Source organism: Myotis yumanensis, unplaced genomic scaffold (genome assembly GCF_028538775.1).
Source record: "Myotis yumanensis isolate MYYU_CA2020_CCGP unplaced genomic scaffold, mMyoYum1.0.hap1 SCAF_14, whole genome shotgun sequence".
NCBI classification, from domain to species: domain Eukaryota; kingdom Metazoa; phylum Chordata; class Mammalia; order Chiroptera; family Vespertilionidae; genus Myotis; species Myotis yumanensis.
Window position 1 is genome coordinate 13,834,384 of NW_027223765.1, and position 18,809 is coordinate 13,853,192.

The following is an 18,809-nucleotide window of genomic DNA, read 5'->3' on the forward strand; positions in this document are numbered from 1 at the left end:
CCTTCCATCCCCTTCTTCTGCAATTTAGCTATGGAAATACAAAAACACGACGGGACCCTAGTTTTTAAACTTAGGTTTAGTCAGAAAGCAAGCAGCGAGCAGAACACAAGGACTAAAAATGGGAAAATGATGGAAAGACAAATTTGTGATCCATTGCAATGCCTCCGACAGTTATCATCTTTCTGGGTCTCCGTTTCCATATGATCTGTAAGGCAGGATCATTATACCCCTCCTAAAGGATTGCTTCCAGAATTAAATATGGCGTGTGAGTGAAACTGTTTTATGGACAATAAAGCATCCTATTAACCTGAGAGATTGTTTAAAAATTATTATCACCAGGCACGGTCACGGTTGCCAGGCTAGACTTTGCGCACACTGGTGCAATTTCCCCCAGAAGCCGCAATGATAGTAAAGTTATTCAAATCATTTCTCTTTTCTGTGTTCCTGGCACTAGTTTTCATTTGCCTGGACATGTAGGCAAATGACTATTTTTATAATGTTTGCTGCGCTTTGAATACTTATTTGACAGCTATTTTAACAACCACAAAAAACAAAACACTTTGTTCTCAAGAGATATGCACCCAAGAGGACTGCGGACAGAAATGTTCATTAAAATGCAGACTCTCTACTGAGCCCTGGTCACCACTGGCAAAGTGCACACAAGCGTCTGCTGGCCACCAGTACAGTCATTAACTACCCACTCTCGCCCCTTCCTTTTCTTATAAATTGAAGGCACTTCAATTTAGAGAACAGGGGCCAAGTCTGCCTCCGTGACCATCTTGTGTAACATGGGAAGGTGATTTAAGAGAGGCGATGCCGGATCCATCAGACTTTCCCAAGATTTTCAACAGCTCACTCAGAAGTCTCTTTAATAAAACTTTTATTAAAGTATTGATCATAATCAAAATAGTACATTGTATCAGAGGTCAAGTATTGTTTGGGGCTTCCTTTCCCATAATTTAAAGATGAAACGAGAAGAGCAAAACTGTTTTGACCAGCAGAACACAAGTAATGCAGACATCTAACATTTAATCAATTGCTTCTATAGCAAAGAAGTTACACCTCGAGGAGTAGCAAAGCCATTAGGCTTGGAGTAGGATGCATTTGATCTCCAATAGTTATTCAAGAACTAAACACTGAACCGTTAAGAAACTAGATTTCCCCCCTCCCTGTGCCCTGAAGGCAACATAAGCATTTCACTAACAAACTGGTAACAGGAAACACTCTGAGCTGGACAAAATACTTTGCATAGTGCTGAATAAATATAAGTGATTATGTAATTACCACAAACATCCTCACCAACATCATCGTCAAAATCTTGGAAGGTAATTGCTTTCGGCAGTTTGAAAGCTTACCAATGGTACATCAAATTTAAAGGACTCTGTCTCAACCATTTCCAGTAAGTGCCCCAGGAAATGAAGACATAAAATTCTTATTTCACCTCCTTTCTCTCCCATTGCTCGTCCATGTTTAATGTTATAAAGTCATTGGTGGCTCCAGAATTCCCAGAGAGGAAGGGCTCTATGGGTGATGATGAGCCAGCTGGAAGGGAGGCTGGTCTGGAAGCTGGGCAGGAAGCTGGGCAGGCACAGGAAGTGTACTACCTCTGGTTTCTAGACTCGCATTCATGGGGGGGGGGGGGGGGGGGGGAGGGGGGGGGGGAGCCTTCACGGGGAACTGATGAAGATGATGGTGGGAGAGGAAGCTGAAGACTTTCAGGAACATCCTTGGACCTTTAAGACTCATTCCTATGAAGCATCCATCGAAGAAAGCCTCCATATTTAAGTCTCCTTAACATGCGCCCTTGACGGGGCTTTCCAAAAAGTACAACCAGAAGTCACCTTTGCAATATGGGATGTTCGCCCTCAGGCCGGTAGAAGAGTATCAGTGTCTTCAGACACTCACCATGCACCAAGCAAGACCCTCTCATTCAATGGCCCTTCTCCAACCACCCCAATGACAGGAGATAACGTATGATTCATATAAGTGAAAGGCGGGGAGTGGCAAAAATTTTCCTGAGTCACATGGGATGGTTTCCTTTATGACTTTTTCTGGCCTCTCCAGTCATAACATGTTGGCCCTCTATAAAAAAATTCACACACAAGAAGATAAATGAATCAAAGGCAGCCTACAATGGATGGAAAAACAACAACCCTTAACACCCACAGACTACTGCTCCCCCAAACTCACAGACACCGAAGACTGAAGACAGAGGAAACCTCCACTGTAAAGAGCAACTCACACACATCAGATCATCTGAAATTTCCCATAAGCCCACGTTCTCTCAAGCAACACTGTAGGTGGCTATAAATAACACAGCCATGGATGACAGACACACTTGGTGGTGAAAAGGTAAGCAGTCTAGGGGGGAAAACCTGTGTGTGTGTGTGTGTGTGTGTGTGTGTGTGTGTGTGTGTGTGTGTGTGTGTCCTGTCACCCCATCTTGGATTTATAAGCAGTATTTCCCTGGCCTTTAAAAGTAATGAATTCCAGATAGCAACAGTATTTTAGTGAAATGTGTGCTGGGTGCTGGAGAAGAATGAGATGGTTCTCCTTCAAAGAGTTTTCATCCTAGTAAGAGAGTTAAAACACACACACACACACACAGCCACAGGTAGCCCAATGGCCAAGGCCATCTGAGTGAGAAGCAAGGCCTGTTAGACTGTGAAGATTAAAAAGGGAATTCTGATTGGAATAATAACAAAAAGATGAAATAGAAGAAGTGGCATGGAGTCATGCATTATTTCAGAAGGAGGAGGTATTATAAGGTCTAGGTAGAAAATGGGAAAAATTGGGAGGAGCAGAAAGTCACAAGTTAGAAAATTGGAAAGCAAAAGAATGTGTGAGAAAGCCTGATTGGAGTGGAGCCAGGGCCTGGAGCATGCGCAAAGGAAGTGAAAAAAGAAGACTGGCCAACTCCATGCATGGGGCCATCAAACAGCCCTGTGTCCCATCTGTGTGTCTTAGGAGCCAGGGTCACTGAGACAGCCTCTGCCCTCAAAGAGGAAGCCAGGGCCATGTAATCACCTGGATTCCAGGGAGAGGATCCAAGGGAGATTTTCTAACAGAAGCCACCTATTCAAAATGATGTGTGTGGAGGTGGGGGGAGATTTAACTGATAACAATGTATAGGTGTGAAAGAGATAAGGGACATGGGGTGGCCATGGGCAGAAACCAATGAGGAGATTCTTACAGATGACAGAGAAGAAGAGTTAGCCTTGCATTGTGGTAACATAATGTAAGAGCAAAAATGAAACCGAATGGTTATGCATTTCATGTAACTAGCTTCCTCTTGTAAATAAATGTCTGATTAAGAGATTCTAGGTATTAAGATTTTAAAATTATTCTGATAAATAAGTTGACATTTGATGCAACAGGAAACAACATGAGATAGAGGTTGCAATGGAAAGTCCTTCACTGTTCTTTTTTTCTTGTTTTCTACGTATAGTTAAGATGTCAAAAAAAACACAGTAGGTCAGAAAAGAAAATTATTTGGCAAACTCAGAAAGTGGCCATGAGAACCACTTGTTGTGACTGATAGGGACCCATAATACTTGAAGAAAAAAATAATCGAGGGGCAAAGAAATTGCCTTTCGGTGAGTAAAATACAGAAGCCAGTCAATGAAACAGCCAAGAGTGGTATTCTCAGAACCGTCTGAAATAAACTTGAAGAGGAAAAATTTAGTGAGTCCTCACTGAGCAACAGCCAGATAAGTTTATGAAGACAAAAGAAGATTTTTTTTTTTTAATATTGATGAGTAGCACTAGTTTCTGGAAAAACTTGACATCAATTCATTCATTTATTGGGTACATACTTTGTACACAGTAGAGTGCTATGGATTTTAAGTAATGCTAAGGTAGAATAGCTCTTAAGTAAGGCCTGCAACTGTCAAGGCCAACTGTTAGATGCCTGCTGAGTAAACATGATGAGTGCTGTGAATTCAGCAGAGGAACGGTTCCCTGGCACCCACCGTTGGTGGTCAAGGGACATTCAGTGGAAGAAAGAACATGAAGGATGCTTTGGGGAAACAGACTGGTTAAAACTAACGTATTAATTGACCTGCCGTCAATGCATTCTCTCTTCTGCTACCTTAGTGCATGAGTTACAACCAGTTAAACGGGGCCTTGGGGCTGAGGAGGAGTCAAAACACCCTCATAAAACCAGGAGCTACTCTTCCTTGAACCTTCTCTTGCTCAGTGCCAGAAATGAGCTGGGTCTGATCTACTGAAATCAGTGCAGATCGCTGGACTCCTCTGTGGAAAATGCTTCCATGCTACTACAGCAGTGCTTCTCAAACGTCAATGAGTCACCTGGGGAATCTCGTTAAAATGCAGGTTCCCACGCAGTAGGTCTGGAGAGGGGCCCGGCATTCTGCATTTCCAATAAGCTCTCCGTGCTGCTAATGCCGCTGGTCCCTGGACCACCCCTGCAGTAGCAAGGCAGTAGAACATCTTTAGTTGCTGTTATCAGGGGATGATATAAAAAGCATCCTTTGGGGGGTCAGAATGCTCAAACTCAAGATTTGGGCCTCAGTGCACATTGAGAGGCATGAAAGGTAAAGTTAAAAGAGGAATGAGGCTCCTGCAAGAGTGAGGAAGAACAAGCCGAGTTGCAAGCTGGAGATGATGGAAAACAAGAGATAGCAACAAAGCAAAAGACTGGCTGGCCTGTTTCTCATTAGAATAAATAAATAGGTGATAAGAGAGGCAATAAAAATTATATGATTAGTTATAACAGAAATCATAAGGATAAAAGTAAGAGTGCCACCCAACCAGTGTGGCTCCGTGGTTGAGCGTCCACCTATGAACCAGGAGGTCACGGTTCGAGTCCCCGTCAGGGCACATGCCCAGGTTGGGGGCTCAATGCCTAGAGTGGGGCGTACAGGAGGCAGCCAATCAATGATTCTCTCTCATCATTGATGTTTCTACCTCTCTCTTCCTCTTCCTTCCTCTCTGAAATCAATTTTTAAAAAAGAGTCTGGAGAGGGGTTAGATTGTTAGGAATTATTTTATAACAATGTTAAGGGAATCCAGAATAGTGAATACAAAATAGTATTTGGGGGTGGTTTTTTTTTCCCTTTTCATATATTTAAGGAAAATTTTATCACTTTTTTGCCCAAAACTATGGGTTTTAGAGAATGAAACATAAATGTGATATGTAGCAACAAGATAGTCATTCACAACAATAGTTAGAAGACTTCTCCTCTGTGCTAAGCAGCATCTGCAGACCACATTATATAAAGTGTAAAACACTTTCTACAGAAATGCAATTATGGGACTCACAGCGACTCCCCTGCCCAAAAAAACAGTCTGAAAACTGCCAATGTGTAGCAAATTCTGTCTTTTCTGGGAGTATTTTAAGAAAAGTGGTGGAGAAATCTTTGAAAGGCAACAGATGACTAATTATATTCAGACAAGTTTCCTTTCTCTCCCCCCCCCCAAAAAAAAAACATAGAAGCTCCTTGAGAGCTTTCTTTTCCTAGACATGGCCAAGCATTTCACAATGCTCTATCTTAGGAAAACCTTCATAGACATGTTAACCAACCCAGAGGAAGGGAAGGATGAAAACACCATAATCAACCAAAGAGAAATGGAATTACCACCAAAACCAAGTCAGCCTTTTCTTCAGCAGGAAGGAGTGTTAGCTGGTGGAAACATGCTATTTAGTCAAGGATGTATGCTCAGGCACCCGAACTAGGAACTTTTCACAAGAACTATGGTTTCTTTTCCTTTTATTAACAGTAGTCATTGCCATCAAACTCCAAGGGAATGTCTGTGGTATTTGTCAGTTCTGACCTGTTACGATTTTTGACAGATTTCTATTTTGACTAGTTAAAGTTTGTGTTTTCTAAGTCACTTCAATGGTTTCCTCTATTAACTAACCTACAGAATGAAAGATTTCAACAGAAAAAAAAAAAAGTGAAAATCTCAGCTAGTCCAATGCTTATCACTGTGCACGGAAGAAAAATGAGACCCGGTGAGACCAAAGGACTTAAGCAGGTCACCCAGACACCTCGATTGCCAGTATCACATGCTTTAGTCTTTACCAGCTGTCTCCTAGGGAGAGTCTTAATCTCCAGCTAAGGGTTAGATCTGGGCTACCTTTCATTCAAGATCAAGGTTTTGTGATAATTACATATTTGCAACTTCTTTTCAACTTGGCATGGGGCTTCTACACTAGGGAAATGATGAAGGGGTTTAGCTACATGGGGGGCGGGAGGGGGGGCAGATGGTGATGTAACAATGCAGACTTAAGTCTGTTTGTCCACAAGACGGGGAGAAGGAAGCAGTCATTATTATTTATTTTCTAAGTCAAAAAGCAAATACTACCATTAGGCATAGAGTCAGGTCTCATGGAAGCTGAAACTTTAAAATTTCAGGGACACTGTTTCAGAAAAAGAATACAAAAATTAAGAATAGAAATTTAGGTATGAAAGTGAATATTTAGAATTTAGAATGGCTTCTTACAAATTACATATCCTATATAATAAATCCCTAATATGCAAATCACCCAAACGGCACAATGACAGGTCGCTATGATGCGCACTGACCACCAGGAGGCAGATGCTCAACGCAGGAGCTGCCCCCTGGTGGTCAGTGCACTCCCACAGGGGGAGCGCTGCTCAGCCAGAAGCCAGGCTCATGGTAAGGAGCAAGGGGGTCCCGGACTGTGAGAGGGCACAGGCTGGGCTGAGGGACTGAGGGACCACCCCCCCCCCCCACAGTGCATGAATGTTGTGCACCGGGCCTCTAGTTTAAAATAAAAGCTGTAAATTACACACATATAAAACCTAAAAGAAAACAAATATGTATGTTAGTTAACTGCCTGACACACTTCTGAAATACTTTTACTACATTTTTTTTGGTTGCATACTGTTTGACCACCAGTTCCAGGGATATTTTGCAATACTGTCCACAGAGAAAACAGAAAAATAATTCCATCTTTCCTCTAGAGCTGTTAATCAGAATTTGTAATTTACTGTTGGATAACTTGGGAAAGTTTCTTTCTGCTTCATAACAAATGTTTGGATTGCCTCTCAATTTGGGATAACCTCTATCAAATTGCTTTTATATGTGAGCTGTAATATTTGGGGCACTGCAAGATTTCTTAAATATTCTTTAACTTGATGACACTTATTAGCCACATTGGCAGGGCCCCATCCAGAGCCAGGAGATGGGCCTGTACCAGGGAGCAGACTTGAGTTAAATTCCATTCACTTCATGATAGTCTTCTCGGCACACCATATACATCCCCCACATATTTGGGCATCCTTGCATTCCCCCAATCCTCCCAAATAAAGTGGCTATTCTGCTCAGAAAACCTAAGCTCTTTGATGCCATAACTATTCCATGATTCAGCCCAGACTATATCACCTGATATATATATATATATATATATATATTTCATTTCCCGTTGAGATCACAAGACAGGCATGATGTTTGACTACTCTGAGTATGAATCAAACATCATTTTATTTAGCTAAAGAAGTAAGTGGGATAACATATAAAACACACTAAAGGGTTAGAAAAATGTTGAATATTATCATTATTTCTCTTAATCCCTAGAGTCTCCCAAAACCCATGCTACAGTGGAGAAGTGATTTATGTCAATTGAGGTGGCCTAGTCTCAGTATAACATAACAATTAAGGTCTAGGGCCCCAAACCAGAGTATTATCCATTTGCTAATTGGGTGGCCTTCATTAAGTTTCCTAATCTCAGTCTAGAGCAGCGGTTCTCAACCTGTGGGTTGCGACCCCTTTGGGGGTCGAACAACCCTTTTACAGGGGTCGCCTAAGTCCATCGGAAAACACAGATATCATTACATATTGTTTTTGTGATTAATCACTATGCTTTAATTATGTTCAATTTGTAACAATGAAATTGGGGGTCACCACAAAATGAGGAGCTGTATTAAAGGGTCGTGGCATTAGGAAGGTTGAGAGCCACTGGTCTAGAGGACTTGTAAGGAGCATTATAAAATCTACCTCCTAGAGTTGTTTAGAAGGTTACATAATACAGATGAAGTATTCAGCATGATCCAGGCAGTAGCAAGACCTCAGAAAGGGGTAGCTACGTACATTATCGGGAAACCTGTCCAGGAAGGCTCCTGAGTAGTATCCTCAAGATAGGAACACCCCTCACAGGGAGCATGAAGCCATCTGCATTTCTCTGTGTAGAAAAGTTCTGGAGAGTTTTTAGAGTGGCCAGTAGTCCTCCACAAAGCAGCGGAGTTTCCTCCAAAGTCAATGAACCCTCTACAATGATTTACAACTGAAACAGATAAAGAGCTGCTGTGCATATGCTGAAAATATTCACCTGTCCCATATTTTTCCTCAAAGACATTCATGCTTGTTCTGCCAAATCCCTAGTTCTCTAAAAAATAAAATAAGAAGAAGAAGAAGAAAGAAAGAAAAGCATATCTTTGACAACCCTATACCTGTTTCAGTGTCAGAGGGATTTTCACTTTACACTCTTGTAATATCTTGTTTTCTTTAAAGAGGATTGAGAAGGCCATGGACTAGATAAATATTTACAATAGTAGAAGAAAACATCCAGAGAAGTATTACTATGTTCTCTATACACAAAGAAAATGCAACGAAGGCACTTTTTTTTTTTTTAATGTGTAAGTGCAACAGCAAATTGAAGGAGTCCAATGAATAAAGCTAAAGTTTCCTTCAGGAACATACAAACTATGTATTTCCAAAGGAAATACAACAGTATGATTACCAACTCTTCGCATTTTAATAATAAGCAATGTCTCTATCCCAATGCAAATATGATGCAATCAAGGAAAACTACCTTTGTCCTCAACACCTCTACACAGGAAGGTTGCTGAGGCCAGATCCATCACTGATACTGGAAGGCTCAAGGGCAAGAGAACAAATGGAGGTCCACATACCCAAGGTCAAGTACTGAAAGCTAAGAAAAGCAAACAGTTCAATAAAATAGGTTGTATCCTTCTACCTTGACTAACAAATATATCTTGGGAGACCAAGTACTACTTTAAAACTCTTGAACTACTCTAAGTCCCAGGCCTGGCCCGCAGTCTGCTTTCCTCTTTCCACTGCTTGGTTCCTCCCACATAAAGAGGGACCTGTGAGATGTGTATGGACACCCAAGTTTTAACACATCCCACACATACAAAGCTGTCCGTTAACCACCCCTCAGGCACACAGACCAGTGGCTATAAAGGCCTTGGGAAGAGAAAACCAATAGTCCATATAGGTTGTAAAAGCTGGTCCAGCACCATCTGGAGAGTGAATTTGGGGTTCCCAGGTACCTGAAACATGATCTAAAAAGAGGGCAGAGTTTGGACTCAGAGGTCTGGAATCTGCTCACCCCATAGACAGGGGCTGGACCAGAGAAGAATAAAAGCAGTACCCACTAAGGCCCATGATAGAGCTCCTTTTGCTCTTAGATGGTTAATGAGCTTATATTGGGGGGCTGAGGGAAAGGATATATCTCATCAGAAATATTTTTTAAAAAGAGGAAGAAAGAACCACAAGTCTTGAAAGCAGGCAGCCTTTCCCAAATACAATGTCACCAGTCATAGGCACTTTGCCTGCAGCTAAATCCATTCTAATGATCTATAGCTTCAGCCCTGTAAACAGAACACAGATGCTAGGAAACCCTTAAGGGCTTAAGCAAGCCATCCCACGTTGACTGTGTCCAAGGAGGCAGTTGCTCCATGTTGAGTGCCACCACCTAAAATGCTGATCAAGGCGAGGAAAAGGCCAGATCTTTCTGTGCAGAGAAGAATCGTAGCCACCCACAAGTTTTCAAATTAGCTGGACCTCAAAAGTCAAACCATCCCCCTTCACTGCGTAGGATAAATTCTGCTTTCTGCCCTGACCAGCAGTGGTCTGAGGCCTGTGCTCTATGCCTGGAATCTGGGGTTCGGTTACACACCTTTGAAAACGATACAGGTATAACCACTGTAAATGGTCAAACCATGGGTCTCCAGCAGTGGGTCCCACCACCAAGATGCTGTTGTCAGACTAGGAACCATAGAGTTTCCTGTGCAAAGGGACTCTCCCCCATCTTGATGTTCTGTTGGACAAAGATAATCAGGAAGGAGCCCGATCATGCAAGCAAAGCAAATCTTGAAATCAGGAGCACTGAACTTATGACATTAGCTGCTACGTTTCCCCTTTCTCAAAAGGAATGTCCCTTTACCCTTTCCCTAACTTCCAACTGAACACAGGCATACACACAGATGCACCATGAAAAAGAGCCTGCACAATGCAAGCAGGGCAAGCTTAGAACGAACACACACACACACACACACACACACACACACACACGCAAACCTCAAGTGACCCTGAGCAGACTCCATCTTCCTAACTTATAAAATAATCACCCTTATCTTCCCGGTTTCCTCTGAAGATTAAATTAGGTAAGGAATGTCAAGCGGCTGGCTTAGAGCAGATTCTCCCTTCTCCCCACTTCACCCCGAGTTGAGCCAGTTTGCCTGCTCACACCCTTCTGACAGGCCAGGCAGAGACAGTCATCATTATCTTGACTGTCAGAAGCAACAAGTACCTGGGGGGCAAAATATTTACAAGGAAAAGAGGGAAAGCAAAATGAGTGGCGAGCCTTCTGGCTGCTAATGAATATCTGCTATGTCATTTCTACTGAAAATCAGGAGTTAAATCTGCTGGATTAACCCCTGGAAGGATGAAGCTAACAAGAGGATACAGCTATGCTTTTACGTGGAAATTGACTAAATGATGCCAAGCTGTAGCCAGAAACTGTTTCCTCAGCACCCTATTTTAAACCACGTTGGTGGTTTGCATCAGGCCTAAGTAATAGCCATACTGCTCTTCAGCAGTCAGCGGCCCTAAAGGACCACCCTTCCCTTAGACCAACTCTACTCAACTACTAATAAGCCAAAACATAAAACCCGATGAAAAAAAGGAACTTAGAAACTAAATTACGATTTCAGCACTCTTTTCCATAGCTCATCAGCATAAAAGAACCAACAGACCAGGGGTGGGGAATGTCCGGCCCACGGGCCATATAAGGCCTGGAAAATCATTGGGTCTGGCCCTGCCAAGGCATTAGGGGTGAATTAATTAAATGTCTGACCAAATACAGCAGGCTAATTTTAAGTGGATACTTCTGAATGGCCCTCAAGTGATGTTATAAATATCCAAGTGGCCCTGGGCAGTAGAAGAGTTGCCCACCCCTGCTGTAGACCAAACTCCCAACAAAGAGTGACTGCCTGGCTGTTCAAATGCTTGACCCTGTTGCACTTTGTCTGGGGGGATGAAGAAGAGGCTGAGTTCAGCATTTCCTGGATAGTAAGTGATGGGCCAGGTACTGCAGGAGACCTGGAGATAGAGGAATGAATAAGCCTCACCCCTTGCCTTTGAGAGAATTAAAGGCCTAATGGACAAGGTGATCACATAAAGATATAATTTTGGCTTACTATTGTTAACAGTTGTTAAGAGCTTAAAAAAGAGGCCTAGCCCCAGGAGAGGGTATCAGCTCAACCAGAGGCATTCAAAGCAGGTTTCCTTAAAAAAAGATGACATTTGAGTTAAGTCTTAAAAGACAAGTGAAAATTATCCAGGTAGCAGGTATTCCAGACAGCACCCTGAGCAAAGGCACAGGTGCCTGCACTGCTCACAGCATGTGTGGGCACGGTGGCAAGAGGGGACTGGGAAAGTGTGAGTTTTGGTGGGATGTTAGCTGCAGAATCAGAGGGGAACAGGTCACTGAGGACCATGTGAGGCCAGATTCCGGCGTTAATAATAGGAAGAATAGAAGCTGGCATTTATTGAGCATTTAGTATGTTGCAGGCACTATGTTAAGCACTTTCGAGTTAACAGTATTTCATTGAATCTTCAGCAGAACACCATAAACCCCATTTAACAAATGATAGCAATGACGGTTAGAGAAGTAACATCATTGCAACAGGCTACACAGATAATAAATGGGAGGTGGGTTTGAAACCCAGGATAGCTTGATACCAAAGCTTGTACCCTATACTCCTCTATCTGCAAGTTGATGCTGGGAGAAAGATTGGATGGGCACATACATATGGGTCTCTCATGCTGGCTACAGACTGAAGAACTGAGGTGGCCCAACTGTGGCCCTGAAACAAGGCCTGTATAGAAAAGAACAGGTCAATGAAAAAAATGTTCAGAGAGACTGAGAAGGAAACATTCAACATGTACCCACCCCCTAGCGTTCAACAAGGAAGTGGACTTTGGACAAAGGGGTCTGGAAAATAAACTGCCAGTGCTCAGTAATGCTTCCAAGTGTTCAGGATTAAAATGTGAATGTTCTCTTCATCTTCAACAGGCTGCCACATGTTAAACTCAAGGAGGGCAAAGGCCATGTCTCTTATTCAATGGCTGTCTCCTGGTCTGAGCCTCTTGCCTGGCACAAGGAGGCACTCACTATAAATACTATGGAGAAGGAAGAATGAGTAATGGCCACTTTTTACAAGGGCACCCAGGAAGTGTCATTCTTCATTGGAAAAATAGGGTTAAAGAATAAAGAAAACGTTTAAAAGTTGGGTTGATAACTGAGGATTGGTAAACTAAAATGCAAAACATGTAGCATTAATGCCAACTACACAGAGGAGAATGAGGACTCATCACCATGGGGTGCCATCTCTGTAAAAAGGAGAGGAATCCAGAATGTGATGAGTGTTTTGTATAAATCATAACTGGTTAAAAAAATAAGATGTTATGAAAGGAAGTGACTTAGAAGTGAAAATGTGCTTTCTGGTAACAAAAGCAATGAGGCCTAAGATCAAATCCTGGGCCTACTGATTTCTGACCCTGACAAAACAAGCACATCATTAAAGTGACTTTAGGAAAAAAAGTTTATCTATATGACACTTCTACCAACATTTGGTCAGCAACTCTTGTTAGGTATTTGAAATATAAAAGTCACATTTTTCAGATTGGAAGAGTTTTCCAACATGTAAAGTTTTCACTCAAAAGAGCAATTACTTAATTCTGGGCATTTAAGGAAAAATAAATCTATTAATCTAAAAAGTTTTTTAAGTCAAATATATTTCTTAGTGAAGTTTTTTCTTATATTGAAATCCCCTGCTCACTTATCTACTAAACAGAACACGGATTTGTGTGTGTGTGTGTGTGTGTGTGTCCTGATAAGATGCTGTAAATAATCTCATTTCCTCGTATCTTATCATGAATTAAGATATCTTGAAAAATGTTTTGACAGTTTACCAATTATGTTAGAAAAATCCTGAAACCATTTACTTAATATGGAAAATTAAAATATAACATGAAATTAGGTTTCTCATCTTCACTATAGTTACTTTCAACTTTCAAGTAGCTTCAAAAATTTAATTTCAAATGAATACACCTTCAAAATGATTCCTTAGTGCAACCATTTTGAAACTTTAATTCCATAAAGATACAAAATCTGTGGGGTTTGTAAAGCTGTTTAAAAGCCCAAATAAAAAGCCACTAGGCTTTTAATTGTTTAAAAGTGTGTACATAGTTGAAATGAAACTGACTCATGAACTATTGAGTCTGGAATTTGTAATCATAAATCTTATACTTGTAAACAAAACCTAACAAATCAGAGCCCACAAATTTCCTTCTTTCGTAATCTGAAACAAAAATTTTAATGATTTTGCACGTACAGGGAAAATTAAGGGTGCATTTAAAATATTTATTAGTTAGCTATAACTCAGTTTTTAAGAGTCTGGGGTATAATCAGAGACAGTTGAACATATTGAACATTCTGGTGCTGAAATATAGGACAACATCCAAGAATGAAACACCGGGATTTAATTTAACCCTAGAACTCATATTGGTGTTAGGAATTTTTGTTTAAAATAATGTTTCTTCCTCGTTCCATTAACAACTCCCATCTCCATGTCACGTTCAATAGGAAGTTCTCAGTCCACTTCAAACAGTCTGGAATGCTCCAATTAGAACCTGGTGCATATTTCTTCCAGACAAACCTACAGATAAAGCAAACTTCTGCCTCAGAGTGACAGTGTGGACTGTCAAATCCTCTCCATTCCATCCCAAATCTACACAGGGCATCTCCAAGTCACCACAGGGGGGAGGAGAGGGAAACGTATCCAAATCTAACCATGCCATTTTACAGATGAGGAAAATTGAGGCCCTGCAAGGTCCAAATACTAAGTTACCCAGACCACAGTTGTAGATGCTCTGCTATATGGATCCTAGCTGCAAAAAAAAAAAAAAATTCTAATTTTTAAGGTCTCAGAGGCTCGGTACTTTCCAAAACACATCTTTAAGTATTCAATTCATTCATTCCCCTCCCCCCTCCACCCAAAAGAAACCTCTAGAGATAGAGATCTATTGGGCAGCAGACTACGGTTTTCATTTAACCTTTCCGTTTCCACCAAGATAATTGCAGAGAACCATCAACTCCGGAAGATAGGGTTGTCTTGCTGCAGGCAACCTCTCACTCAGGCACCCAGCACCTAGCAGGCCCTGGGTCAGTAATTCTCCGCCTCCACCTGACCATCTCCAGCCCCTAAAGCAGTGGTTCTCAACCTTCCTAATGCCGCGACCTTTTAATACAGTTCCTCATGTTGTGATGATCCCCAACCATAAAATTATTTTCGTTGCTACTTCATAACTGTAATTTTGCTACTGTTATGAATCGTAATGTAAATATCTGATATGCAGGATGTATTGACATTGTTACAAATTGAACATAATGAAAGCATAGTGATTAATCACAAAAACAATATGTAAGTATACATGAGTTTTCCGATGGTCTTAGGCGACCCCTGTGAAAGGGTCCTTCGACCCCCACAGGGGTCGCGACCCACAGGTTGAGAACCGCTGCAAAGCATCCAGGCCAACGAGGCTTCGGTGGAGTCAGATAACTTGCCTTTGCAAATCGCCTCTTTTCTTGAGAGTTTAACTATCCAGTAACTCCAGGCCAAGAAGCCTGTCTGGGGGAGAGTGTGGCCCTTCCCAGGGGCTAAGGCTGTAGGGACCGGTCGTGGATGGGGGTGGCTCGGCCAGCCCTGGGTAGGCAAGCAGCACCGCCACGGGCCGCGGTGGCCCCAGGTGTGCCAAGTGCTTTGGCGGCCTTGGCGGCCGCCGCTCCAGGCCGCGGTTCCCCTGCCTCCTGCAGATAATCAACTTCTCAAACTTCCCTTTCCGGGGGCTGGGGCGCGCCCCGAGCGCAGCCGACACACAGCGCCTCTCCTGCCCGCACAAAGGGGGCCAGACGCGCCCCGCGCCCCCGGCCACTTGAACTTTCCTTCTCTTTGGGAAGCACAAACTCACACACTCCCGCGGCTCAGGGAGTCCGGGTGCGTGATGCCCGAGGGGAAGGGTTCCCGTTTCCGCCGAGCGCTGCGTTCCCGGGACCGCCTGTCAAGCGCAGCGCAGAGGCGGGGAGTCCGGGTGGGGACCCCGGGCGCCCCGCCAAGCCCGGCTGCGGGCCACTCACCCGACTTCTGGACGTGCGGAGGGATCGTGCTGGCGATGCGCGTCCACAGGACGATGTGCAGCGGCCACAGGCCCCTCAGCAGCCCCCGACCCATGGCAGCCCCCCGCCGCTCGTCATAGACCGAGCCCCGAGCGAGCGCAGCGGCCGGCGCCTTCCCGGACCCCCTGGCTGCGCCTCCGCGCCGCGTCCTCTCGGGACCCCGCGCCTGGCCGGCCCGGCAGCTGTGCGGGCCAGATGTGGCGCCGGCTCGGCAGCGAGGAGGGGGCTGGAGGCCGGCGAGGCGCGGGGAGGCCCCCGGCGGCCGAGGGGAGCAGCGCAGGAGGCCGGCTCCTGCCCCCTGTCCCGGGCGTGTGCGCGCGCGGGCGTGTCGTCGGTCCGGGCGCGCGAGTGACTCACTCAACTTCACCCGGCGCTGCGGGGGGAAACAGGAAACTCCTCGCCAACAGCTGGGCAGGACCTCTCGCAGCCCCAGAGCCTTCTCCCTCTCTCTGCTCCCGGCCCGGGCTCGCTCTCTCCTAGCTGCCAATCACGTCCCTTAGACCGGCCCCCTCCGAGGGCTTTGGCCAACTTGCAGCTGCCCCTCGCCGCCCTCGGGAGTCCTGGCTCCAAGGATTTACTCCGCGCTAAGCGCACACGTTTCACAAAGTAACTGAACAGAGGAAGTGTGTATACTTTTCAAAGCACCCTCCCCAAGCACCTTCCCCCTCCCCGCCACCTTCTTCGGAGGGTTCCAGGGTGCTTTAGGGCTGTGTTTGCAAACTACAAGTTGCAGCCCAGAAGTGGATGCTGAAATCCAGTGAGTTGTGAGCACATTTTTTTTTCCTATTAAAATCGGCCAAGTATTGCCTCATGAAACCTGTGTTTCAGTTATGTATGCAGTGTCGGTGGAAGTTGAGAAAGTTTTTTCTCAAATACTGTGCCTATTGATCGCCTGAGAATCTTGTTAGAATGCAGATTCTGCTTCAGCACCTCTAGGTTTGGGGCATTTCTGATGAGCTCCTGGGTGGTGGCTCCCATTTGGAACTGACTCTTGCGGGGGAGGAGGGTGTGATTCAGTGAGGAATTGTACATGATCAGCCATCACAGAGTTAAAATGGCGGGAAAGGTTCTCTTCAGAGTGTATCCTGTGTGACAAAAAAATTTAAAAACAAAAGTGGCCTGGAAGTCAGCTGAATGCCGGAGTGTGCATTCCAATAGTGCCAGAGTTGAGAGAGAAGACTTAGCCTCACCTCTGCAGAAGGTGAAATTGTGGGAGCAGAGCAGGAGAAACTTTCAACTTCCCCTTCTTGATAGGGGGACCAGGTGTGCCCCAAACACTTCTAATGTACATGCATTTTGAAGTGAATCATTCATTACCCAACCAAAAACATTCTCTTTTGCATGTGTCTTACTTGGACAATGAATTATATGCTCACCCTACTAATAGCTCTCCAGGCTCGGATTCCATATAACCCTCTGGTCAGGGAATCTTTCAGCAGGTTAAACAACTAACTCCTTTAACTGAGACAAAGATTGTTTGCAGAGAGGCAAGGTGGCCAGGCTTACTGGAAATGCATAAAGGCAAATAGCTTTCCCTTAAACCCAACTCCTGAAACCGTCCCTGTCAATCCATGGGCTCATTTGCTTGATCCTGGCACCTTCAGTCTTACCACCATGGTTCCAGCCAGCACCAAAGCTGCCTCTGAATGTGTCTTTTAGGAAAATGCCACTTCCCAGGTCTGAGGTTTAGGAAGCAGGAAGGGCAGGAAAATGAGGAGGGCTGGGCATCTTCTTGTCCACCAATGCCCCTGGCAAAATTGGAGCCACTGGCAAAATTGGAGCCACCTGGCCCTAACCGGTTTGGCTCACTGGGTAGAGTATCGGCCTGCGGACTCATGGGTCCCAGGTTCGATTCTGCGGGGGCATGTACCTTGGTTGTGGCCACATCCCCAGTGGGGGGTGTGCAGGAGGCAGCTGATTGAAGTTTCTCTCTCATCGATGTTTCTAATTCTCTATCCCTCTCTCTTCCTCTCTGTGAAGAATCAATAAAATATATTTTTTTTAAAAATTGGAGCCACTTTAAGATGCAGAAAACTTGAGTTCAAAATCTGCTTCTCCCCATTTCCTTCTCCACAGCCACCTTGCCTCTGCCATGGCCATCCCTTGAGCAGCAGTCCCCCAACCATTCACCCTCGGTAGGACCATTCTGAGCCCTTTGACTCAGTTTCTCAAACCAGAGGTGAAGTCGGTGTTTCAAAGTGCAAACCTGGGTATACCCACCTTCTGATTAAAATCATTTCATGGCTTCTCACTGCTCTTGAGATAGACGATGGGAACCATACCCTTTGCATGCCTTCAAGCCCCCTTCTCTCTTGTAACTTTCCATTGGACTTCCCCGCCTCTCCTGCTGAGGGCCTTCTCTACATGCCTAGCAAATGCCCCTCTATTCTTCCCACACGGAGCCCTTCGCAGGATGCACTTCCCTTCCTCTCACCTTCCTTTCGTCTTCACCCAGCCAACTCCTGATCAAAACTTCCTTAATGGACAAGCTTTCCCTGACCTCCCTGAGTAGATCTTTTATGATAGGTTCTCTTGGAACCTTTTATGATAGGTTCTCTTGGTAAGTTTTGCATAACTTTGGTAAGTTTTAACACTTACCATGGCTATAATTTTATCATTCTTTAACTTCTATTCCTCTCCATCACTTAAGTCCAAATTTTTTTTAAATATATTTTTATTGATTTCAGAGAGGAAGGAAGAGGAAGCGAGAGATAGAAACATCAATGATGAGAGAATCATTGATCGGCTGCTTCCTGCACACCCGCTACCGGGTCTCTAGCCCGCAGCCCAGGCATGTGCCCTTGGCCGGAATCAAACCCGGGACCCTTCAGTCCGCAGGCCGACGCTCTATCCACTGGGCCAAACCAGCCAGGGCTAAATCCAAATTTTTTGAGGACAAAGATCAGTTTCCCTCCACTCATTATTGTATCCCCAGCACCTAGCACAAATAGGTGTTTAATAAAATTTTGTTGGATGAATGAGCAAATGAGGTAATAAAGATTCAGAAGGAAGCTATACAGTACTTAATCCTCCTAGTTACTTCATGACTCTAAAGAAGGCAATGTATTACCTAATAAACTGAGATAAACAAGCTAGATTTTAGCTGAGGATGATGTCATACTACTTCCTTTTCTTAAAAATAGAGAAGTGTAAGTTTCCTTTTTTTTTTCCTTTTTCTCAATTTGCCCAAGTTCCTCCACATAGCATACTTATGTTTCCTTTCTCCCCAAAACATGCTGAGGCAAATAAATGCCCAATTGATTCTAAAGACTTTATTTCCCATACTTATTGCAAAGACAGATGTTTGCATTGTTAGAGATGAGGTTTGAGGTATTTC

The 18,809-nt window shown here is 44.0% G+C and overlaps 1 protein-coding gene across 1 annotated transcript in view; it reads right to left on the reverse strand.

The window, feature by feature from the left end:
- Positions 1–15,845, reverse strand: part of TGFBR2 (transforming growth factor beta receptor 2) — an 80,087-nt gene extending 64,242 nt beyond the window's left edge. The window contains exon 1 of the mRNA XM_070391826.1: positions 15,434–15,845. Within this exon, the coding sequence (XP_070247927.1) occupies positions 15,434–15,527 (94 nt within the window). The 5' untranslated portion in view covers positions 15,528–15,845. The remainder of the gene's footprint in view (positions 1–15,433) is intronic.
- Between the last annotated feature and the right edge of the window lie 2,964 nt (positions 15,846–18,809).